General features: G+C 49.6%; 1 protein-coding gene across 2 annotated transcripts; it reads right to left on the reverse strand.

The window, feature by feature from the left end:
* Positions 1-97: 97 nt before the first annotated feature.
* On the reverse strand, positions 98-24,959 carry SLC23A1 (solute carrier family 23 member 1). 2 transcript variants are annotated; one of them, XM_054036580.1, is made up of 15 exons: positions 24,890-24,959; positions 22,501-22,590; positions 18,693-18,794; positions 17,943-18,100; positions 17,715-17,803; positions 16,469-16,536; positions 14,591-14,772; positions 12,814-12,934; positions 11,980-12,136; positions 10,945-11,092; positions 9,661-9,766; positions 7,007-7,136; positions 5,703-5,846; positions 4,900-4,995; positions 98-1,666 (listed from the first exon to the last, which is right to left on the reverse strand). In XM_054036580.1, exons 1-15 carry the CDS (start codon positions 24,941-24,943, stop codon positions 1,419-1,421), a joined length of 1,893 nt encoding a protein of 630 aa, XP_053892555.1. In that variant the 5' UTR covers positions 24,944-24,959; the 3' UTR covers positions 98-1,418. The 2 variants fall into 2 exon arrangements, with proteins under 2 accessions (XP_053892555.1, XP_053892556.1); XM_054036581.1 differs by lacking the exon at positions 24,890-24,959 and adding an exon at positions 22,789-23,137.
* Positions 24,960-25,515: the final 556 nt, after the last annotated feature.

The following is a 25,515-nucleotide window of genomic DNA, read 5'->3' on the forward strand; positions in this document are numbered from 1 at the left end:
GCATACACTATTGTTAGGAACCTACTAGTGGGTAGAGTTGTGATGCAACCAAGAATCTTTAAAATGACTTGGACAACAGAAAAGAGCTAACAAAGTATGGAGTTTGAGAAGTTTATTAATGATATTCAAAGTGGCAGTGGGTGTTCTCGGGGAGCATTGCTAGTCAGTCACCTAGAGGCCCTCCCCTTTTAGATCCTATCACTCATCAGCAAGGGAGCTCAAGCACACTTGCATATCCAGTCACAAGCTGCATTTTGGTATTAATGGCACTTCATCAAGATCCAGGGAGGGATCACCTTTGCATTAAACATACCCATATTCAGTCCAGTCAAGCTGCAGTGCTTGTGCATTCCAGTTCCTAGGGAGATGCATTCACAGGTATGACTTGGTCATGGTTTCTTGCAAAAAATTCCCACTAGGCAATTCTGGAAAGTGACTGCACAAAGGCAATATTCAACTGATCTGTGTTCAGAGTCAATTTATATCAGGGATGCAACGTTTACTTCTGTTAGCCCTGCAGAGCCAAGGCAGTTCAGAAAATGAGCTTGTCTATTCATCCTTGGGTATAATTAACAATTATTTAAGATCTCATTATACTTCGTGTAACAGGCAATAGGAAAGATGGATCGGTGTAGCAGAGCTATCCAACATAAACTTTTCCAGAGTTACGTTGCGGGACTAGTGAGGCAAATATAAGGGGCAGTTCTCTCCACTGTCAATAAAAACACAGAGAAACAAGTGATTTGGAATATTAATGTATCAAATACATTATGTCCATATTAAGTGTGCCATGGTGGCCGCGCTGATCCAGATTAATCCCTGGTATAATTCTGCTGAAGTTTATAGAGTTACACCAGAAATGAATTTAGCCCAGTGTGTCTGGATAGCAGTTTATTACACAGGATGACCAGTTGAGCTGTGTAAAACTTGGGCTAGTTTTGCCTAGATTCATGAGCATTCCAGCAAATCTGAGCCAAGTTTTGTACAAATCTTAAACCAATTTGGGGTGAGAGTTGGAAGCTGCAAAAGTTGGTTAGAAGTCAGTCCAGCCACAACTCTGCTGTTTTGAGGTTTTGGGTTTGTTAGAATAACACACACTAGCCAGATGTACAATACTGAAGGCTTGAGCTATCTCAAGAGTAAGCAGGCAACAGCTGTCACACATGCTTAGACCGAATGGACAGCACAGGGAAAGATGACTGACTCAAACTAGGGTGTGTTTCCCTTTGTAGACTCCATGGGGTCATGAATCAAAATTATGGGGGAACCCCTATGAACTGATCCTCATGTTCTCTCCTCTTCCGTTTGACACAACTCTCCAGCCCTGGTCTTTCTTCAGTAACCTATGAACTAGAACTGTGGTACATCGTACCTAACTGGCACTGAATGACTTGCGCCTGTCACATTACAGGAGTCTTTCAGACCTTAGTACATATGAACAGGTTGTCTGTGTTTTCATGAACGTTTTCCATTGTGTCACAATTCCTTTTTGTTCTTGAATTAAATCCCCTGAAAACAGGGCATACTGGCACATACTTCAACCACTGTATCCTTTTTACCACACTCATTCCAAATGGAAAATCGTAGCTTTTCAAATTTGCAGCTGTGGTTCTGTCTGCATGTGCTCCGGCCTTCCACTGAACCAGCCCACGCTCCTCCTGTGTCCCTGGGGGGAGCGAGAGATCCTGAATGTTAGGACAGCAAAATAACTAAATAGCTTACTCATTCCCAAGTAACGAGCCATTAGATGTAGTTCAAGTTCTGCACAAACACTTGTCTGGAGAAAGGATTGTTCCACAGCAGCTCAGACCATTGACTAGGCTGGTATCCTGTCTTCTGAAATGGCTAGGGCCTGATGCTTCCAAAAAGACAGAAAAATGCACCTGGCCAATTGTTCAATGCTCTACAAGGAGGTGAGGGGGAAAATACACCCCTACCTTTTATACCTGAAAGCATGAGATTGCATTACCTCACTATCAGTGGAGGAGAGATGCAGTTAAAATGATCCTGAGTTCCCGTGAGAACTCTGCATGCAGGAAACAGAGCAGGATCAAGCTTGTAGTGCTACCTATCTCACTAGAGTTTGTAAGATTATCCCACCCTTTGTAAAAACGAACAAACTCTGCCATGGTGTTTGATCCAGTGTTTTTCTGCAGCAGTGAGTTCCACAGGTTCAGTTTGTGCTACATAAAATATGTCCTCATACTTATAAACATGATACTCTTTAACTTCAGTGAGTGACCCTTAGTTGTCACAGAATGAGATGGGATATACAGAAAGGACCAGTCAGTTTTACCTGTCATTTTATTGAATTAATTACTCAATAGATTCCTCTCTAAAAGCTTTTCTTTTCCTATTATTTAGCACTTGGCAACTCCAATCAAGACTGGGCCCTGTTGTGCTGGGCCAGTGATACTCAGACTGAGGCTCACGTCTAATGTTTCTCCTGCCTATGATAGTAAAATACTGATTTAATTAATAACCGATCTAGGTTATTAACCAGTCAGGATGCTTTTACTATGTTATTAACCAATTATTGAATACTTAAGAACACAAGAATGGCCATACTGGGTCAGACCAAAGGTCTATCCAGCCCAGTATCCTGTCTGCTGACAGTGGCCAATGCCAGGTGCCCCAGAGGGAGTGAACCTAATAGGTAGTGATCAAGTGATCTGTCTCCTCCCATCCATCTCCACCCTCTGACAAACCGAGGATAGGGACACCATTCCTTACCCATCCTGGCTAATAGCCATTAATGGACTTAACCTCCATGAATTTATCTAATTCTCTTTTAAATCCTGTTATAGTCCTAGCCTTCACAACCTCCTCAGGCAAGGAGTTGACTCTGCGCTTTGTGTAGAAGAACTTCCTTTTATTTGTTTTAAACCTGCTGCCCATTAATTTCATTTGGTGGCCCTTAGTTCTTATATTATGGGAACAAGTAAATAACTTTTCCTTATTCACTTTCTCCACCACTCATGATTTTATATACCTCTATCATATCCCCCCTTAGTCTCCTCTATTCCATGCTGAAAAGTCCTAGCCTCTTTAATCTCTCCTCCTATGGGACCTGTTCCAAACCCCTAATCATTTTAGTCGCCCTTCTCTGAACCTTTTCTAATGCCAGTATGTCTTTTTTGAGATGAGGAGACCACATCTGTACGCAGTGTTCAAGATGTGGGCGTACCATTGATTTGTATAAGGGCAACAAGATATTCTCTGTTTTATTCTCTATCTCTTTTTTAATGATTTCTAACATCCTGGTTGCTTTTTTAACTGCCGCTGCACACTGCGTGGACGTCTTCAGAGAACTATCCACAATGACTCCAAGATCTGTTTCCTGATTAGTTGTAGCTAAATTAGCCCCCATCATATTGTATGTATAGTTGGGGTTATTTTTTCCAATGTGCATTACTTTACATTCATCCACATTAAATTTCATTTGCTATTTTGTTGCCCAATCACTTAGTTTTGTGAGATCTTTTTGAAGTTCTTCACAATCTGCTTTGGTCTTAACTATCTTGAGCAGTTTAGTATCGTCTGCAAACTTTGCCACCTCACTGTTGCCCCTTTCTCCAGATCATTTATGAATAAGTTAAATAGGATTGGTCTTAGGACTGATCCTGGGGGAACACCACTAGTTTCCCCTCTCGAGTCTGAAAATTTACCATTTATTCCTACCCTTTTTTCCCTGTCTTTTAACCAGTTCTCAATCCATGAAAGGATCGTCCCTCTTATGCTATGACAACTTAATTTACGTAAGAGCCTTTGGTGAGGGACCTTGTCAAAAGCTTTCTGGAAATCTAAGTATACCATGTCCACTGGATCCCCCTTGTCCACAGGTTTGTTGACCCCTTCAAAGAACTCTAATAGATTAGTAAGACATGGTGAGTCATTTTGCTGTGAGAATAATATATATATATAAATATACTAGTAAATGAAACAATGAATTCACACAACTGTGCCTCTTTTGCGTAATGTTGATCACTGATTTGACTCCTGAACCACGGAGGTCTGAGTATCACTGATCTAACTCTAGTCAAAGAGAGACAGGCTTTTATTGCATAAAAATCCTGCTCTACCTCCAACTACAGCCCTGAATCATTGATTCTGCCAGAAGATAGTTTGCCAACAGCAATTAATATAGCTTAACCTCTCCAGCCAGGACTGAAATCATAACTAAAACAATATACAACCAGACATGCACAAAGTGACTCAAACCGCTGACAGCACCAATTAGGGTTACCATACGTTCGGATTTTCCCGGACATGTCCGGCTTTTTGGGCTCCAAATCCCCGTCCGGGGGGAAATCCCAAAAAGCCGGACATGTCCGGGAAAATCGGGACATGGGGGCCAGCGGTGCCGGGCCGGGGGCTCGGGGGCCGGCGGTTGGCCGGGCCGGGGACTCGGGGTCGGCCGGGCCAGGGGCTCGGGGGCCGGCGGTGCCAGGAGCCGGCCGGGCCGGGGGCTCAGGGGCCGGCGGGGCCGGGCCGGGGGCTCGGGAGCCGGGCCGGCAGTCGGCGGGGCCCGGACGGGGGTGCTCGTCCGGGGGCCCGGGGGCCGGTGGTGCTGGGCGGGCCGGGGGTGCTCGGCCGGGGACCGGCAGTGCTGGGCGGGCTGACCCAGGCTGGAGACGCCGGGGGGGGGCAGACTGGGCCGCGTCTCCTCCCCCCACACTCCCCTTACCTGCTTCAGGCTTCCCGCGAATCAAATATTCGCGGGAAGCAGGGGAGGGGGCGGAGTTGGGGCAGAGACTTTGGGGAAGGGGCGGAGTTGGGGCGGGGCTGGGGGCGGGGCCGGAGCCCCGTGGAGTGTCCTCCTTTTGGAGGCTTAAAATATGGTAACCCTAGCACCAATGCATTATAAGGCCTTGTCGTGAAAGCTTGCAATGGCTGTACCTGGAATGGTGTTGTCCAATATGAAGGCAATGCCACCCCCAACAAACATTTCTGTTGTTAACAGCACTGTTAATATTTGGTCCACTTCAGGAACACCTATAAAACATGCAGAATGTTACACTGATTAACACAGAGCACTGGGTTAGATGCTACTATCGTCTGTCTGAAAAAGAAAAATAAGACTAGTGTGTGTATTTAAAGACGACTGGCTGTTTCCTACCAATAAACTCCAGTGATGCCATGCAATACCTTTGATTATGACTAAGGCGTTTGTGGGCCCAGATTAGATTAAATTGATACTCAAAGACATCTTTCTTATCTACCTACCTTCCTGCTTTTCCTCTTCACTCGGCTTATATGAGCATCTCAGGCCCTCTGACTCTGTATGTGTTATCTCATATCCCATTGTCCATTTTGTTTTATTAGAGTTCCTAAAAATCTAGTTTATAAAGCACACCATGTGTTGAAATGCTGAGAGTAGCTATAGGCACATATCAAAAGGGAGAAGAGACCAACAGCTGCAAACAAAAGCAAGCTAACTAGGGTTTAGATCTCATTTGGAGCAGGACAAATGCCCTAAATCCCCCCACATTCCTATGGAAGCGACATAAAATTCCTAATGTCATTCCACATCATTAAGAATTGCAATATTGATAATCACTTGTACCATGCATTAGCATGGTGCCCAAGAGACCCACATTCCTATCTTACTTGATGCCAAGAGTTCAGTAGAGTCCTCCATTCACTGCAGTATTAATAGGGGATCTAAAGCATGTTTTGAGGCTTTAATCCAAGAGGCATACCTGTGTTAATGGCATTGGGGCGCGAATCCAAGTAGTTTGGCAACGTCAGCCCGAAAAACATTGCAAATCCCAGAATGAAAAGATTGCGGGAGGAGTTCATGTCAACAAACTGCAGGTTGGAAAGGCCAACAGCTGTGATCATGCCTGAAAATGTGCAAACAGAGAAAACGCAGCCTTGTTATAGACACAGAGGGTCTGTGTGCATTCCGTGCGAGGTAGAGGTGGCCACCTGCTGAGTCATTGGGACTGAGAGGCAAAAAATTAGGTACCACTAAAGCCATCTCTATTCTGAAAGTTGTACCAGTTTAACTAAGGGTATGTCTAATGCTAGAGAGACTATACTGGCATAGTTACATCACCGTAACTATGCTGGCATCAACCCATCACGTAAACACAGCCTACATCGACAGAAGGGGTTTTCCATTGGTGCAGAAACACCACCTGCCAAACGACCGTAGCTATGGCAACAGAAGAATGCTTCTGTCGACATAGCTGGGGATTAGGCTGGCACAGCTTGTCAGTAAGAGGTGTGATTTTTTTCAGACCTCTGACTATGCTATGTTGACTTAACTTTGAAGTGTAGATCAAGCCTGAAAGTGTGATCCAAATCTGATTAAATCAGACCAGTGCAAACACCTGTGTGGACGCTCTTAATATGATTTAAATCTGGTTGATATCAATTTAACTTAAATTGATTCATTACCAAGTTAAGCTAAATCAATATAAACCAGCCTGAAATTGAAGTAACTGCGGTCACACTGTATTCTGCACCAGTTTAACTAAATCACTTCTGAAACAGATTTAAAGTTACACTGATTTGACTTTGAATATGGACAAGGCCTAAGGCTGCTATAATGCATTGACAGCCCCACCACTTAGGGTCAAGAGACAAAAGTATAGCTCGCACTAATGATAATCTCTTACATCTGGAGGAAAACGTGAACCCTAGAATATAGGCAGTAGCAGTGCATCCCACGGTTACCCTCCCAATCCCCAGTGATGCTATGTAGCTGCAGTTCTTTTGCATCTTTGAGATTGTTCCCTGTAACTGATTCTGAAAGGAAAGCAAGCTGTTAAGTGGAGAGCTTCAAAGCCAATGTTGATGGGCACTGGGCAGCCAACTCTCTTAGGCAGCGTTGCAAATGTCAGCCTGGCGCAAGCTCTATAAGTCACTTTTAGGCCAATCAAATGTAAATGAATATATTAGGAAAGGATTGGTAGGAAAAAGCACTGCAATTTAATCTTAATTTTGCCTTGATACTCTGCTGATTACATTTATAAACATATCTTTATAGGTACGTTACCGAATAATGTACAGAACATCCCTCCGAGGATAGGGTCAGGGAGAGAGGCGAACAGAGCCGTGAACTTGCCGATGGTTCCCAAAACAAGCATGATCCCAGCTCCATATTGCACCACTCTTCTGCTGCCCACCTGTAGAGAAAAACCAGCAACAAGGTGAAGCAAATTGGCTAGAGTCATTCCAGGCTTAATAATACGTAGCTATTATACAGCTCTGTTCATCCAGAGATCTCAAAGCACTTCCCAAAGGAGGTAAGTATTGTTATGGTGGGAGATACCAGATGCCTCTGTGTAGGGTACATCTACACAGTTTCAGAGCCCAAGCTCCAGGCTGAGTGGGAATGTCTAGATGGCTGGTTTTAGCACTATAGTGGGAGCACTGCAAGCCTGAGTCTGTAGACATAGGCTCTGAGATTCGCACCTCCAGGGTTTTTTGCTGTGTAGACATACCCAGAGTTCTACCAGTTCCTTTTCTTAGCATGCAAACAAGGGCACAGTCTGTGAAGACCTGCTGTGTTGTTGCTAGGTTTGTGATACAGTTCCTTTTGGGGGAGCTGTTGCAAGCAGGACAGGAGTTGCTTGTTGCCTTACTCTCTCTAACATAGTGGGAATTTTTGCAGCAGCATTGCTCTCTGGGAACCAGGCACTGGTGCTTGGCCTGAGAGCCCTGAACGTGGTTTTTCTGGGTGCTGTCTGTGACCTCCTCTGCTCAAGGACTGAGCCACACAGTCTAAACAAACATGTGGCACTGACAATATACCCAGACTCCGGCACTGATTTCTGGGTGACAGTGGGATGGGGAAACTGAGATACAGTGAAATGAAGTGATTTGTGCAAGCTCATGCAGTGCCTGAGACCCCAGATCTCCTCACTCCCTGCTCAGTGCACCAAGCTGCGTCAGACTTTAGAAATTAAAGAGGGGGGGATGTTCTGTTTCATGGGGAGAGACTGGCGAGCCAGAGCTTTCGCTATGGGCTGAGCACTATTTGTTAGTCTCAGTGGTGCGTGCTCTACCCTGCATTGGGTGAGAAACACCAGCAAGCCTGAGCCCTTCTACGAGCATCTTCCCTCCAATCTTAGCCCTGCCACACTCCTGTGATGTTTTATGCCCATTTCCAGGCGTGGGGAATGGAGGGGGGGTGGCTCAAGGTAACAGAGAAAACCTGTCACAGAGCAAGGAAGGGAGCTTAGACGTATAAATCCCATATCCCAGTGCAGTGCCCCAACTACGAACCACCTCCCTTCCCTGTGAGCCGGTGTCCTGCGCAGCTCAGCCTCTTGTGAGTCAGAGCAGCCTCTGGTCGAGCTCTTTCACGCGTGAGGTTGGCAGCTCTCTAAAGTGCTGCTTTGGAACCCGGACGCAGGCCCCAGGCCGCAGCCAGCCCCGGGTATTGTTCTACGCAAAGTTTTTATTTCACAACCTTCTCTCTGGTTCTGGAAAATCGACCCGAAAAGTCTCGTGTGTTCAGGACACCCTGACCTGGCTCCCACAGCACTTAGGCAAGGCACTTTGGGTATGTCTACACTGCAATTCAAACCTCACAGCTGGCCTGGGCAAGCTGACTCAGGCTCACTGCTGTGGGGCTGTTGATTTCCAGCCTTGGGCTGCAGTCCGAGCTCTGGGATCACCACCCCCACCTCCCAGGGAGGTTGTGAGGCTAAATGCAGTGAGTGGGAGGCACTCAGACACAAGAGGGGGCAGAGAAGCACCATAGATAGCTAGACTTACTGACAGGTGCCCAGGGACAGAAAGCGAACTCTGACTGCGAGGCAAGTGGAACCAGGCGGGTCCAAGGTCTCAGGGGCAGAAGAGGCCACAGCAATGTCATAGAGGGGCTATTGCAGACACACATTATATGAACACAGTGACCAGGAAGGGCCTCAGGGCCAGCATCAGAAACTAGATAGACCCTGCACTGAGCTGGGACTCAGGCCCAGATGGAGCGTGAATCCCAGAACGGAGGTTTGGCTGCTGAGAATGCTCCACCAGCTGCCCCAGACCCAGCAAATCTGGGGCTACCAACGTTCAGCTGAGCAGAGCAGCCAGGCTGGTGCACTATGAGCGAGAGTAAGCCAGAGTTTCTGCTCCTTCGGTTCTACACTGGGCCACAAAATGGCATTAAGCCACCACAGCACCTCCCTAATTCAGTGCCATGCTGGGCTCTGGGTGCAATTTAGAGCAGCCTTAGTACTGCTCTAAGTTGTGTCAGCTTCCATGTGCTGTTATCCCTCTGCCTGATCTCTTGCGTCCCCAGCCCATGACGTACACCAGGGGCTTGGAGAGAGCTATTATGCCAGCTCTGTGCTGGCTGTAGAACCCCCTCCAGCCTCAGGAGCAGAGTATTGCACGGGCCATTTAAGCCCTCTTTATGGCTTAGGAATAGCATCATGGAGAGGCTACATCATAAGAAAAAAACGTGGGCCATGGTGTCTATGGATCCCTGAAGGGTTTTATAGCCTGAACCCTGCACCTTCTGTTGCACCCACAAAATAACCAGGATGCCAGTGGAAGATGCTGATATTCTCTGCAGCACAGGCGAGAGGCCGGTAGCTGTGCTGGGCATCGGCTGATCAGTCCAGGTGCCGAGAGCTTTACAGCGATCCCACCTGACTCTGCACAGAGGGGAGGTGTCCAAAGAAGCTCACTGGCTGGTACCTTTGTGATGCCCAAGACACCGATGTTGGGACTTGAGGATGTGGAGCCGTTGCCCGTTCCCAGCAGCCCAGCTATGATACAGGAGATCCCCTCTGTAAAAATGCCTCTGGAAACACAAGCAAACCCAAGAAATTTAATCGAACATAAGAATGGCCATACTGGGTCAGACCAAAGGTCCATCTAGCCCAGTATCCTGTCTGCCGACAGTGGCCAATGCCAGGTGCCCCAGAGGGAATGAACAGAACAGGTATCATCAAGTGCTCCATCTGCTGTCGCTCATCTCCAGCCTCTGGCAAACAGAGGCTAGGGACACCATCCCTGCCCATCCTGGCTAATAGCCATTGATGGACCTATCCTCAATGAATTTATCTAGTTCTTTTTTGAACCCTGTTATAATCTTGGCCTTCACAACATCTTCTGGCAGAGAGTCCCATAGGTTGACTGTGCGTTGTGTGAAGAAATACTTCCTTTTGTTTGTTTTAAATCTGCTGCCTATTCATTTCATTGGGTGAAATTTCACTTCCCATCGCATTGGCAGCTCTCAGGGCAGCATTTGGAGAGGGCAGGGATGCATGAGGGCACTTAGGGGCAGATTGCATGCGGCAGACACAGCCTCCACCGGAGGGGTTGCAGACAGGGCAGGGCTGTGGTGGGAGAATTTCCAGCCAGCGGCTTCTGCTCCCCTGCAATGGGAAAGGGTGCAGCACACATTGCCTGCCACGAGTGGCTAGCAATTCCCCTGCCGTGGGAGATAGTGCCGTGGCTGGGGCATGCCCCAGCCTCGTTGTAACCGTCCCTGGCACAAAGCATGGGCGAGGTTCACATTCATGCACGGGGCACTTGCACAGCGTATGGCATGTTCTAAGTGCTCGACAAACATGGGAGATGGGGAGCGTTGTCCCAGTTACCACCTGGGGAGGGCGAGCTCAGCCAGGTTACGGGTGCCAAATGGTAGCCTGTTATGGGGGGTCAAATTTGGGTGCCAAATGGTAGCACTACAGCCATGTTTCGGCACCTACATTTCCAAGGTGCTGAACCTGCGGCTCCAGCTGCCCTCATGGGAGCTTTGGGTGCGCAGCCCCTTAGAAAGCCAGGCCAAAGTTACTGAGGGGCCAAATGCTGGGCATTGAAAACCTGGCTAGCACACGTGAGCCTAGAACTCAGGTGTCCTGGCTCCCACCCACTGCTGCCCAGTAGGAATCGTCCTGCTGTGGTGCAAACCCCGGGTCTCCTGCACAAACCCGTGTATGATTTAGAGGGATGGGTGAGCTGCTCGTACCGTACCTATTAATGGCGTGGATGGGTGGCGCCGGAGCCCCCGCCAGCCTGGCACAGGCGTAGTAATCCCCGATGGACTCGATAATGCCAGCCAGGGTAGCGCTGAACATCCCTAACACAGCTGCTGCCGTCACGGTGGGCAAGCCCCACTGACCTGCATCGGGCAAAGCAGAGCAAGGGATGAGCTGCCCCGGGCATCCCAAGCCCTGAACATGGCCATGCCCGCTCAGGAGCCGCTCTAGCATGGGTTCCAGACTGCGCCCTGCCCATCTCAAAGGGCCAGACACAGGGTGTGCTGGCAAAGGCTGCTCAGCCAATTATCCTTCTGACAAAGCGCACTATGGATTTAAGCTTGGCACAGGTGACCTGGGCAGCCCAAACACAGCTGTGGGGCAATGGGGGTGGGGGAAGCTGCAAGCCCCTAGAGCCCTCCCCCAACACACACACACTGGGGATATACTTCTGCTGCTGCAGGTTGCTTCTTGAGAACCACCCAGGTTTCTTCTCTGCTCCTGTGGTGCAGTCAGCCATGGGGGCGGTGGCTGTGCAGTGTGCAGGAGGATGCCAGCTCAGGCCATGCCCGGCCAGCCTTAGCGTCTCTCCTCTGCTCCTGGGCCACCCACTCAGCTGTGGGTGTTCCTAGTGGACTCCTGTCCCTGTGAATCAGTATGGACCCCCATGGCCCCGCGCAGTGCTGTGCACCAGGGGAGATGGTAGAGGGTGATCTTTTCCCTACAGCAGCTTCTGCTGAGTATCTGGTTAGGGGAAAGGGTCACTTCGCTCCCCCAGTCTGAGCTCCAGCATGGGGAGCAGAGCGAGGGGGCAAATTCTGAGGATCAGTGGAAGATACTGAGCGGGGCAAGGTGCCCCAGCTCCTTGCCTTGCCTGGGGAAGCGTGCAAAAGTGTCCTGCGAGCTGGGCTGGTATGTGCACCAATGGCAGGCAAACCTGACTTGTGCACTGCACGGAAACGTGTGTACACTTCTGCAAACACTTTCCCTGATCCCTCATGATTCACAAGAGAATCTCATGTTCACTCACAAGGGTATGGTAGGCGAAACCAGGGTGCAATTGACATGATTTTCCCCCTGGCGTCCGTCCTGGCCTTGTAGCCATATGCCTCAGCATCGCGTGGGAAAACATCCGTCAGTGTTAAAATATAGCACAGCAGCCACACCACCATGATGGCCAGGATGATCTGGGGATGAAAAACAGAGGCCCATGTAACATAACTCTCCAGGCACACTGAGCAGCAACACTCAGATGGATGGGAGAACTGCTCCAAATACAGCGAGAATTGCCCACCATGGAATCCAAACCCCCAACCTACACTAACAATTCCAGGACTATCTATGGCTTCACAGAGATCCCGGTGCTGTGGGACCATTGAGACCAGCACAGCAACAGCAGGGTTAGAAGTTAGCACATCCAACCCCACAATTCAGCCTCTGTTGAAGAAGCTCTCTCAGCCCTTAGCTGTAGCAGGACCCTGCCACACAGTGGAATAGTACCCAGTCCATACTCTAGAGGGCAGTGGTGGCACCAGTGCACGCACCCATCCAGGACAGTATTTTGAGGTCTGGAAAAGTTCAGTTAATTCCAGTCTTTCCCCCATTTATTTCACATTTCCAAGTATTTCTGCTTTCCTTGGTTCTGGCCAGCATGGTTACTGCCAAAATGTCACAGCCATGGCCACACTTTCTGTAAGTGCTAGCGATTGCTAGCCCAACACCACAGCCCCAGCAGCACTAGATCGTTCATAGATGTTTCCGTCACAGGCCTGGAGACCTCTTGGTATGTATCTGACCCAGACCGCTGAGCTGTGGGAGGTTTCACCAGTCATTGGTAATTATCAGAGGACGGGACCATCCATACCGGGAACATTTTGAAGAGCTGTAGCCTGAACACAATACAGCCTTTCCCCCATTTGTAACCAGGCAGCCGAAAGGTCGCATTTCGCAGGTACTGGGCAAATAAAACAATCAGAAAAATGGATCTATTGAAAAGAGAAAAAGAGTCATTAGGACATCCCTAGGAAATGCAGAAGGGGAACTTCCTGAGGGCCGAATTGCACCATTGTCCAGAGATCATACGCTCTCTGGGCACAGGCCCATCTTTTTGTTTTGCATTTGTACAGCACCTAGTGCAACGGGATCTTGGTCCATGACTGGCGCTCCTGGGCACTACCATGAATAATATTAACAATAGTGTATTTGAACCCAAATGGTTTTAACCAGTTACGGGCCAGTCTATGCAAGCCAGTGTCCATTGGGCTATGCAGAAATGAGAAGGAGAACAGATCTGGTGTATGAGAAGAACATACAATCCATGCTGGTGTGGCAAACATGCCTGTGGGTGCCAGTGGCCAATTTCCCCATTCATCATTTTGTGTCTGCTAAGTTCGGAGTTCCTGTTGTTTTCTGAGAACGTGTCACAAGTAAATGGTGAAGGATAATCCCGGTGAGGTGTTTGCCTTACGTATGTTTAGTTGACTGGAGTAAACTAATCCACTGTTCACTAGCTGGGCTACAACAGCAGGATGTATTGGGTGCTGAGTGGACCTGGTCAGGAATTTTCTGTCAAATGTTTTTTCCTGCAGTGGCTGCAAAATCAAGATTTTTCCAGGGGAAATTTTTTTGATTTTCTACTTGGGTCAGGTCAAGCTGAATCAAAACATTTTGGTTTATCAAACTGAATCAAATGTTTTGTTTCTGGACAGTTTGATGTTAACCTGTGTTTGTCTGAGCTGTGGTAGGGCCTCATGGGAGTTGTAGTGCCCCCATTTTCTTCTATTGGTCAGACTCCCTGACTGGGCTGCATCTCCCATAATGCATCACAGTTTCCCCTCATGCTGAACTGCCACAATGCATCTTGAGAGTCCCATGCCTCTGATGCATTATGGGAGATGTAGTATGGCTAGAGGTGAATGGAGGCATGAAGCATCTGAGTATAACTCCCATGAGGTACTGCTGCAGCTCAGGCACACACAGCTTAATGTAGAACAGAGCTGAAATATTTTGACATTTCCAAATAGAATTTTTTCAGAACATTTTGCTCGGCCAAAATTTTTGATATTTCAACTTTTCATCCTAATTTGGGACAAAAACACAGGTTGAACTTTCATGGTATTTTCAGTTAGCTCTGGTACTTAGATATGGTGGTGGTTGGTGTCCTATATGCTTCTAGAATAGACAGACACACAGTCAGATCAGTTATCAGACAAGATTTTGAACCTTGCATCCTATTGAAAACTCAGCAAAGCAATGACTAATCCCATCTACTCTTCCCCGCTCAACCTTTGTCCCCCTTTTTGGCTTGAATACTCATTATCAAATGATCTTGATTATGAAAAAACAGTTGCTGTAAGTTACATGGAGCAGAGCTGCATGTTTTTAATATGAAATATGCAAATATAGGCAAAACTCCCATTGGCTTCAATTAGAGCAGGATCAGGTCTATAGGGCAAACCCCACTGCAATCAGCAAATGCGTCTGGGGATGGAATTTAACCCTGGGATGGGGGTAACTTGGAGCTTAAGGGCCAGATTTTGCCTCCAGATATGCACACCCATGAGGGTGTGACACTATGTGCTAGCAGCATGTCACTCTGTGAGCCCTGTGGCTGGTCTCTGTATGATAAGCGAGGAGCGTACAATGCTGCAATGCCCCAATGCGATCCTGCACGGTCCCCCGCAGCTTGGAAGACTGACAGTCCTATCAGGGAGACGGTGGGAGTAACGGTGAGAGGTCCAATGTAGCTGAGCAGTGCTCCTGGCAGCCCCACAAGCCCGATCACCACTTCCACCAGGCTGGACACGATGATCGCCCCTTGGATCTATGGTGCAAAAGGGGGGGGAAAGCATGTGAGGTGTGGAGATGTGGTCAGCTCTGAGCTGTCACATGCTGCCAGGCTCCTCTACCCACGCAGGTGCTACAGATAGGGATGAGCCTGGAGGCCTAGTGGCATTTGCATGGCTCTGACCTTGGATGCTGAGCCCGGCCCCCCATCCCTGGGGCTGTGGAGGCAGCACATTCTGCCCCACATGGGCAGAGAGCACTGTGGCCATCAGCTACAAGGGTTTAGCCCTTGTCCACAGGGAGTGATGTTGTGCTGGGGAAGGCTTCATCATGGAGGAAGGGAAAGGAATAAAGCATGGAAGAACCTTGGACTGGGATGGGAATGGGAATATCCATCCATCCATCCATCCATCCATCCATCCATCCAGTCATTATATATATATCCATCCGTCCATCCATCCATCCAGCCCATGCTCTTCACAAGTTAGAGAAGGTTGGGTTGAACAGCATAAGGGGACATGCCAGTATCATGCAAGAGACAAGCAAGTCTAAACGGCTGCATCCTGGTTCAAAGAAGAGCAAATGACTAAAAACATATAAAATGTGTCTTGGGTAAAATGAAGCTGACTAGTGAATAAGCCCGGGAGCCGCAGTCAGTCCAGTCGGATGATGTCTGGGAGGCCACAGGCCAGGCCTCTCCTGTTTGAGTGCAGCGCGAGAGCCGGAACTCTTGTAGCTGCTGTAAAGTAAGTCCTCTTGTTTGATTAGAAGATTAAACCACTGGAGAATAACTGCATTTTACACGTTATAAAACCCAGCAACTCTGAAACTCTCTGCCATGGCCAGGCAACCCAGTGATGAGCTGCATTTTCTGGGTCTTAGCCTACTTCCCAGCCCCAAGGGAAAGATTCCTCCTAGTTCTCCATAGTTAGAGGCTGGCTTATGCCCTAGAGCCTGGAGGGTTATGTCCCATTCCAAACTGGATTTTTTTGCACATGGGAGCTTCCCGGGCTGAGGGAGGATGGTGTCACTTCGGTATCTCTCCATCTATCAGCATAGACCTTGTTAATAACAATACCTGGCTCTTACATAGCCCTTTCCATCAGCGAATCTCAAAGCACCGCACTATCTTATATGTATTTATCGTCCCACACCCTGTGTGGTAGGGCAGTGCTAGCCCCATTGCACAGCTGAGAACTGAGGCAGACAGACTAAGTGACTTGCCCAGTGTCACACAGGAAGTACAGGGCAGAGCAGGGAATTCAGCACAGGTCTCCCACATCCTAGCCCAGTGTCCTAACTAATAGGCAATTGCTCTGCACTGAGACAGACACCAGCACCATTCACAGCTACGGTGCTACTGGCATGTCTGAGCACTGGCCTGAGATGTGTTTGAAGGTATTTCCAATTGACCAGTCAAGTGCACCCAACCATGGCTAGAGTCACCTGGAAGGCCCTCCTGCTTGTGTGTCTTGGCTGGACATGACTGCAGAAGCAGGGGGAAATTGCTGTGGCTTGCACAGGACAGAAGTGGCACCTGCACTTTGCACTGGCCCCCTGCACAGGGGTGAATCTCATAAACACCAAGGTGCATGGCCCTAATGCGGTCGAGACGTAAGCAAGTTGGGTGTTTGTCTGGGGGGAGTCTTCTTTCCCGTGTCCTGGAGAGACAGATCCCCAGGGCCCCTGAGCTGTGTACGCCCCTGGCGGCGTAGTCAGAGAGCACAGCTTACTTCTCTCATCCTCGGGTGCCACACGTGAGATGTGTTCAGTGGTAACGTCCAATTGCCGTAGATCTCCTCTAAGACATGAAACGAGGCTGTTAGACACGCGGGGATAACAGTACTCCAGGCCCTGCTCCCTAGGGCATGATTCACTGCTGTACTAGTCCTGTTTACACTGGTGCATCTCCCTTGAAATCTAGAGACCCCACTGTGCTGGCACCGTGTACCCACAGAGTGAGGGCCAATCCCTGTCCCAAAGAGCCGACCAGCGAAGGGTACCTCTGCCCTGCAGGTGAAGGTGGGATTGTAACACTAGTAGCATATCTGGGTGAGCTTTAATCTTCCCAGCATGGGCAACAATAGCAGTGAAAATGCAACGGCCTGGACCAGCAGCCCAGGTATGTACACAGGGGCTCTGGTGGGCTGGTATTGGGACAGCTAGCCTGTACCAAAACCTGCGCCGCCGTGATCAATGTTACCCACGCCAGCTGGATTAAGGCTAACCCTGGCATACCTAATGGTGCTTCAATCACACCTTCATTTGCTGTGTTGACGTGCCCTAAATAGACCAGTCTGGGAGGGGAAACAGAGGCAGAAAGAGAGAAGAAGGAACTGGCTCCAGGTCACCCATCAGGGAACTGGGCACAGAGCCATGGCCTCCTGGGCTGGTGCCCTACCCACTAGACTATACTACCTCTTGATAGCTGTGCTTCAGCCATGACACTTGACACATGACACTGAGTGTTCTCTCTCTCAGGCGCTTGGCTGGCTGTTCCCGCTCACAGGCTCAGTCTAACTGACGCCATATATGGAGTAAGGCAGGAATTTCCCCAGCTCAGATCTGCAGCGACCTTGGGGGGTTTCACCTTCCTCTGTGGCGTTGGGGGCAGGTCGCTTGCCAAGTTCCTCTGGGTATTTCTCACTTAATCAGTTCCCTGCCACTGCAGGGGCCTCAGGCACTGATGCACCTCAGCCCCCCCTAGTTCGTGCCCATACTAGAACTGTCTCCTATGGGCTTGGTCCCCTTTTGGTTGTTGGGATTAGTGTGCAGGTCTGGAGTGGGGTTGTTAGCCTAATATGCAAGAGGTCAGGCTAGTGGAGGCCCTTTCAGTCTAGTGGAGGTCTGGTGGCCCCTTCTGGCCTTAAACGCTATGACCCTGTTGTACCCTTAGCTATAAGAGTTGTACTTGGAAGGGCTGTTAAGTGACTCATGGGCTTTACCACATGACCTGGTTGTAAACGAAGCTTCAGTTACCTTCTGGGGGACATTTCCATTTCTCCAGGGCCAGGATGGACTTGGCAGGAACCAGAAAGGCGAGTGCGCTTGCTTGAAACAGGGGGAGTCTGCATGAGCAAGAAGGAAAAGCCTCATTTGCAATTGCCCGCTGCTCTGCCTCACCTTCAAAGCTTCCCGTGCAATGGTTCAACAGGGACCAACAGCCAAAAGACAGTGTGGAGAACAATTGCCATAGAGTCAACCTACCGGATCCCCAGCGTGGTTTGGATCAGCGTGGTGATCCCGACGCAGGTGAAGATGGTGCCGATGAGCTGGCTGACCGTGTATTGGTCCTTTCCCACACACAGGGACTCTGCCAGGAGGAACGGGACGGCGATTGTCCCACTGAAACAGGTCAGGTAGTGCTGGAGCAGGGAAGGTAAAGGAGTCTTTGGTTAGGGCTGTCGGGCGGATCTGAGAACCCACCTTCATTCCCAGTGAGAGTGAAGTTCGCCTCTGCACAAGGCCGTGGTACCGCTTAAGTCCCAATGTGCTATGGGACTTAAGTGGTGCACTGCGACTTGTACTGGACCTCTGAATGTCAGGGGTTTGCTCTTGCCACTGCTAACGAGACCGAAACTCAGAGTCATGTATAAGGGCACGTGTATAAGGGAAACTATTAAAATTGTACAGCGATCACTTTAGATGTTCAATGGTGTCCTGGTCCTGCTTGCAGGCTAGAGAGCTCTGTAGGGAAGTGTGTGAGCCACTGTCAGTTTGCACCAGACAATGCGTAATACCTGTTTTAGGGAGTAGCCTGCTTTTTCTCTCTCTGGTTTTGTTTCTTTATGCTGGTAAGGGACTGGATTTTAAGAAATAAAGTGGTGTTACATTGCACCCTTCCAGAAAGATTAAAAAACATAGAATACATTAACTTCTCTGTGTGTATGTCATGACCATAACAGGGCACTGGAAGCAAGAGAGTGGGGCAGTGCCCTCTGATCTCTCCTTCCTTACCTGAAAGCCGAGCAGGATGCAGAGGTACCATGGGGGCACGTCTTCAATTTTATAGATCATGTCAAATTCTTTCTGCTCCCTCCCTGTGCCTGTGGCTTGCCGCTGGAAATGGAGAAAGGGCGATTTCAGCACCAGCAGGATCAGAGAGCAGAGGTTGGCGGTTAGGCTGAGAAGCTTGACAGAAATCAAATGTGAGCGGATTTCCTTGCTCCCCCATGACTTGGTCTCTGAAGCGATCGCCCCAGTGCAGGGAGATTTGAGACACATCTGCTATGCCCCGGCTGTCTTGGAGTAACATACTCACCCAATCTGTCCTGAGAGCCCTCGGGCCTGCTGCAAGGGCCACATTGCATCTGGAGCCCCCAGCTGAGAATCTGGCTGGCCCCTCATAGGGAGCCCACACTGGAGCAATAGTTCTGCCCCCAGTGCAGTGTGTTCCCTACTCCATGCCCACAGCAGGGGAGGAAGGGAACTTAGTACCACCCTGTCCCACCTCTCATGCTCCCATCAGACAGTGAGGGGCTAGCAGGGAGATGGGGCTGCATTCTCCAGTGGGATTCTGGCTGGCTCCTGCATGGGGGGGAACAAAGCAATCTGTTCCTTGCCCACTCGTGCACAGCCCCCCTGGGGCCGGCTCCAAACAGCCCTCTGAGATTCTGGGTGTCACCACTCAGACCCAGCACTGGCATCTCCGGTTCCCTGAAGCCTCTGGTTCCACTGTGCTGCTGTTTCCATTAGCCACACATTCCTGGGGCCAGTGCTCAGAGCAGGCTGGGATTACCCAGCATGCACTGGGTGCACTTGCACAGGGTCCCCATCTCAAGGGAGCCTCCACCCACTGGAAACAAGCCCAATCCAAGCTGGAGTGGTGCTGTGACCCCGTGCGCCAGGTCACAGCACCACACACTCCAATCATGATAGGGGAGCTGATGGGCCAAACCTGAGCAGCGCAGGGCTGGGGCAGGCAAGGGGAGTGAGCGGAGCAGGGTGGCTGTGATCAGGGGGAGCTGCCCTAGCTTGGGATGGGAGCAGGGTGCTGAGATGGGGGGAGGGGGTGCTGGTGGCCAGGAAGGTCCCTGAGTGGTGGGTGAGGGGCTGGGGGCGGATGTTGGGTGAGTGGGATGTAGGTCAGGGCTGCTGGGATGTGTGGGGGCTGCCAGGATAAGTGGGGGCAGACAGCTGGAGCAGAGCTCTAGTTTGAGGGAAGTGATGGGCCCCCTCCCAATTTCCAGAGTGCACAGGGCCCCAAAACTCAGTAAGTTGGGCCTGGCTCTGACCCTGTGTTAAACCCATGTGCTACCTGGGAGTTCTACAGCTGTTGGCCCTTTGCCTGCCATTTCCAAAAGCTCTAGGGTTTCCTGGGCAAAGTGCAGGCTTGGCGTCTGAATTTCACATGCAAGGAGCAAAGGCCTCTCCAGGGGTGTCTTCACTCCCGAGGAATGCTGTGCATAAGGATGTGGGGCAGAGTGGTGCAATCCACAGGGAAGAACTGCTCTCCTCTTATCCCACCAGCTCATTGGTAAGGGCCCTGCTGCTTGAAGGGTTTTGCCCAAGAAGGGAGCTGCCAGCTAGCCCTAAACCCCTGCAGCATTCCCTGTTGCTAGTGGGTCCTGCAGGGATCTGTTCTCAGCCCAACGCTATTCACTATCCTTCTCAGAGCTCTGGAAGGAGAAAATTATTGCTGGTAAGATGGGCAGCGGACACACAAATTGGTGGCGAGATGGACCGAGGTCAGTTATACATCACTTGGTAAGCTCAGCTCATTTGACCAACATGCCTTTTGATACAACCAAATGCAAGGGACGAAGAATGTGGGTCACGCTTAGGAGGAGGGACAGGATCCTGGAAAGCAGTGATGCTGCAGAGGACTTTGGGGGCAACAGAACTGGAGCTCCCAGTGCAATTCTGTAGCTAAAAGGGTGAACGTGATGCTTGGATGTGTGAGCAGGGCCATATTGAGTAGGAATAAGGAGGTGCTATTACCTTTGCACATGGCATTGTATACTGGGTCCAGTTCTGCTGGCCACATGTCAAACAGGATGTGGAGAAATTGGAAAGGATGCAGAACAGAGTTACAAGAATGATGTGGCGTCTGCCAAGCCTACCTTATCGCGAGAGACTAAAGAAGCTCAGACTATTTAGTCTGTCCAAGAGAAGAATAAGAGGTGAGTTGATTACGGTCTATAAGTACCTGCATGGGGAAGAGATTTCTGACAGCAGAGGGCAGAACAAGATCTAGTGGTTGGACGCTGACACTAGACAAATGCAGACTAGCAACAAGGTGCCAATTTTTCAGTGAGGGTAATTAACCATTGGCACACTTGATCTAGGATGTGGTGGATTCTGAATCACTTGATGTCCGTCAATCAAGACTGGATATATTTCTAAATGAGACGCTACAGCTCAGCCAGGAATGATGGGCTAGATGCAAGCCTCATTGCCTGGGTTCTCCAGCCTGGGTTATACAGAGATCAGATTAGCAGATCAGAACGGTCCCTCAGGCCTTGGAATCTGTGAATGTAGTCCCCTGAAGGCCCAGGAACAGTTGCCAAGACCCAGAGAAAAGATCCTCTGCTACCACCAAGCCTCTGGCTTCACTGCCCAGACCCAGTGCTTCATCCCCAATCCTCCTGCTAGCGTTACCAGCCCCAGTGATTTTCGACTCTCGCAATTACAGCTGGTCAAAATACCTGTCACTCCCTCCAAAAAAATTCAAATGAAAAATCTCCCTTTGAACTCTTTTGTTCAGTTTTTTTTTTTTATCTTTAGTAGGAAAATTTCCCAGGGAAAATTAAGTGAACTCTTGGTGTGTCATTTCAGTTTTGAAAAAGTGAAGTTTCTTTAGATGTGAAAGGGTCGTTGTTGTTCCACTCCTCCCGCGCCCACCCCCATTTTGCCACTGAGTGAAATAGAATGCCACTGACGGGGATTTTTTCCTCCCCTCCCTTTTTTCACTCCATCCCTTTTCAAAACGGTCCTGACTTTGGGAACGTCTCTGACCAACAAAAAGAAAAGTAACGACCTGCTGTAACTCTGCCACATTCCGCAATGGCCTCAATGTTTGTGTTTCAGAGGGGAAGGGACGACTCTCCAGGGAGCTGGGAAAATACCCGGCGAGTCAGTGGGCTACAGGAGGGTGCTGCAGACACCAATGGCTGCAGAGGAGAAGGCTCTCGCACCAAGCCAGTTGCACTCCATGGGAGTTTTTCCATTGATGCAATGGGCTTTGGCTCCAGCCCCACCAGTGGTGTGGTGCTGAGACAGGCCAGCTGCTACATGAGCTGGGGCGGGGGGCAACACAGAGACAAGGAGATAGGGTGGGACGAGCCCACAATGAGCTTTAAAGACAAGGAGTGTCACTTTTTTAGGGGCAGACTGTGACGTGCTCAATGTGCCCACAGTGCCCCCCTTTCCTCTCCGGTGGTGGCTACCTGTATCGCAGCTGGCAGCAATTGTGGGGCACTGCCTGCCCTTGCACCCAGCTGGGTGAAGAAGGGGTGGCAGGGAGTCAGTGGGTGGAGCCTGGCCAGTGACATCCCCACAGCATGCTAGCTGAGCCTGCAGTAATGTGCACCAGGTAAAGGGCTGGCACAGATTGCCTCTTCCATGGAGCCAAAGGGGGGCAGTTCGTGATTCCTCAAGTCCCAGCCGGTCCTTGATCTACTCCTAGGGCAGTGCAGCCATATGCCTCCCCTCACTCAGGGCTCAACTGAGCCCCTCACCTAACAACGGACCCCTCCCTCAGCTAAAGCTAGTGGCAAGCTGCAGTCTCAGCTGCCTGGCATCCTAGGCAGAGCACTGGTCTCACCTTGTCCTCGCTCTCCGGCTCCTTCCCATACGAGTTCTCGGTGATGATTTCGGGAATCCCCTCGTGCCGGGCGGAAGCTGCATTTCCATTCTGCATTTCCCCGAGGGACATGGAAGACAAAGCAAGTCATTGCTTAGAGAAACTGCTGGTGGAAGCACCATAACCAGGAAAATAAAAGATCACAGCGGAGAACAGGCAGCGCTGATTGGAAGGATGCCACTGTCTCCACCAGACTGGTGGCTGTTGCTAAAAGCAGCTTGTCTGTTTTGGGAACCCAGAGAGACTCACCACAGCACTGGAGAGTGAAGAATCGGTCTTTGTTCCCCATGCAAAGAGCAGCCATCACCATCCAGTCTGAGTGGCTTTGCTTGACATTACAGGGAGCACCAACGTGAGACAGAACAAACGGAACATCTCAGTGAGAGCACGGTATGTGTGTCTCCTCTGTCACATGCTGCAGCAGTGCTGCTCACACAACAGCTGCTGGCCTTGAAGCTGAGCAGATTAGGCTTTATCTAAGTTGTGCAGCTTTAACTATATGGGTCTAAAATGTTATCAGAGGCTACATCTTCACTACCCGCCTGAATCGGCGGGTAGAAATAGATCTCTCAGGGATCGAATTATCGCGTCTCGTTGGGACACAACAATCGATCCCCGAATCGACACTTGTACTCCACCAGTGCAGGTAGGAGTAAGCGCCGTCGACGGGGGAGCCGCGGCGGTCCATTTGCCGCAGTCCTCACAGCGGGGTAAGTCGGCTCGGATACGTCGAATTCAGCTATGCTATTCGCGTAGCTGAATTTGCGTATCTTAAATCGATCCCCCTCCCAGTGGAGACATAGCCAGAGTGATATAGTTAAAGTGCTACAATCCCTCAATGTGGACGCAGCTAAACCAGTATAAATGTGCTTATACCAGTAGAGCAATCCACATACAGGAAGGGGAATGAGCGATACTGGCATGAGACACCTTTATAATGGTGTAATTGTATCCACTCTAGGGTGGTACCAGTATAATTATATCAGTGAAAAGTCACACTCCCTAACTGTAATAGCTATATCAGTTGGTGTGTAGGCCAGGCCTTAGAAACACAAAGGTACAGTACAGAGAAATCAAATGGCAGTTACATAGCTACATAATATCCCTCCTTAAAATAAATGAATGGATTTAACAGTATTGTCACCACTTGTGTAGCACATTCAAAGACCTTTACAGAACACTAGTTAAACCTCAGAGCACCCCCAAGAGACAGTAGTGACCTATCACCCCCATTTTACAGATGGGAAATCCAAGGCAGAGAGTAAGTGATTTGCTCAAGGTCACCCAGTCCATTGGTGTTAGAGCTGGGATTAGCAGCCAGGAATTCCGGGTGCTCAGATCACTCTCCCTTCACTAGTAACACTGACAGGGTTTGGATCATTGCTATAGAATATACTAGTGTTTAACACCCCTTCCTGCCCTCCTCCCCCCCCCCACCCAGGGGAAGGTGGATCTTGAATAACTGCTACTTTGCATTGTAAAGGAGTCACACTAAATCCGCCACAGTATGGGCCCAATCCTGCAAAGGGCTGAGCCTGCTGTGGGGTGCTCAATGCACTTCACACCCAGTATCTTCAGTGGCAGCTGCATGCGCTCAGCAGCAAACAGCATCAGTCCCTGTATTACAGCAGCCCGTACAAAATAAAACCAAGTTCCTTGCAAATTTATCTGAGAAAAAACCCAAGAGTTCTCAGTTTCTTGGATCCCATTTCTCCGTCTGTGGTTCTTATCCTCTGTGGCTCGGATTCTGGGCTCTCGTCTCTCCTGGGGCCTGACTGAAGGGTCTGCCTGACCTCCAGTCTTGGCCTGATTCTTAGAACCTCGCAAGCCTTTTGCTGAGTCCGTGAACACATAGTGGAGCTGCCAGGGTTCCCTGGGCCATGTCGAAGGGGGGAGCTGCCCAGGGTGAGGCAGGTGCCAAGGGGAGGAACCAGCAGCGACAAAACGGCATCACTTGAACCTCATTCATTCCGACTATTAAGTCACTGTTTGCTGTCAAGTGCTCCATTCCTGAGTGGCACAGCGGAGTCACCCCTCACTGGGGGCCGAGTCGCTTCCACTTCACTTCTAAGCCAGAGGCGTATGTTGAATAAGTCAGTCCAAAGGGAAGCGCTTTGTGAAATCTGGCTTCCAAGAATGATCAAATGATAAGTTGCCTTTAACGTCAGATACAAGTCTAAGAAAGAACCTGTGATCACTGCTCCCCTCCCCTTCTAACAACCAACACAGATAGCTTGCCACCCACTTCCCAGATAGTTACATCAAACACTGGTAAGCAAGGAAATGGATGCATTTGGGGAGAGGGAAGGGGAGGGAGTGAAAATATGGTAATAGCAAACAACATGTTCACCTTGGTTTGAGACAAATCTTCCGAACTGTTCCCCATTCTCCTGCAGAGTGCCATTGGGATTTCCAAGGGGACTTTGTAGAGTGACGCTTTTTATGGTCATGGGGAGGACTTTAGTCAATACACCCGACATTGTTCATGGAGTCAATCTATAACCACGGTTATTGGCTGCTGATTGTGAAAGAAATGAGAGCTGTGTTTTTAAAGATAATATATTAACTCCATTAATTATGCTTGGCATCGCAGGGGAATGATCAGCCTTTCCTAAACTTATTGGTTTTTCACAGCTCTTTTGTGAAAACATTAGAGAGCTGAGTTACAGTGTAACTGACTAGTTCATAAATGGACTGAATTACAGATTGCACAAATCAGCTCATCAGGTCTGATAAAGGAAGCACCATCCTGCTGAGCCAATGTACCTGCGTCAGCTCTTGGACTCTCTGATGGGTCAGCCCACTCGAGTGCCCCCAGTCAGAGGCTCTTAGATCTGTGTGTGGTGTACATTCATTGGTCAGGTGGTTTTGGTTTGGAAGTAGATTCCCCCCAGATGTGACGTTCCACAGTGCCGTGGGTGTTTGGATCTGGGGTTTTGGTTCAGGCCCAGCAGACTTTTCCAAATCTGGTCAGAA

The sequence above is a fragment of the Malaclemys terrapin genome, chromosome 8, assembly GCF_027887155.1.
Source record: "Malaclemys terrapin pileata isolate rMalTer1 chromosome 8, rMalTer1.hap1, whole genome shotgun sequence".
Classification (NCBI taxonomy): Eukaryota; Metazoa; Chordata; order Testudines; family Emydidae; genus Malaclemys; species Malaclemys terrapin.

Bases quoted from the DNA above. Each gene is read 5' to 3' on its own strand.
- SLC23A1 (XM_054036580.1), bottom strand. From the start codon at position 24,943: ATGGCACTCTGCAGGAGAATGGGGAACAGTTCGGAAGATTTGTCTCAA. The intron at 17,804-17,942 runs GTAGGTTGACTC...TTGCTCATGCAG, and splicing joins CAAACCACGCTGGGGATCCG to ACTCCCCCTGTTTCAAGCAA. The intron at 12,137-12,813 runs GTATGGATGGTC...TTTCATCCCCAG, and splicing joins AGCTCTTCAAAATGTTCCCG to ATCATCCTGGCCATCATGGT.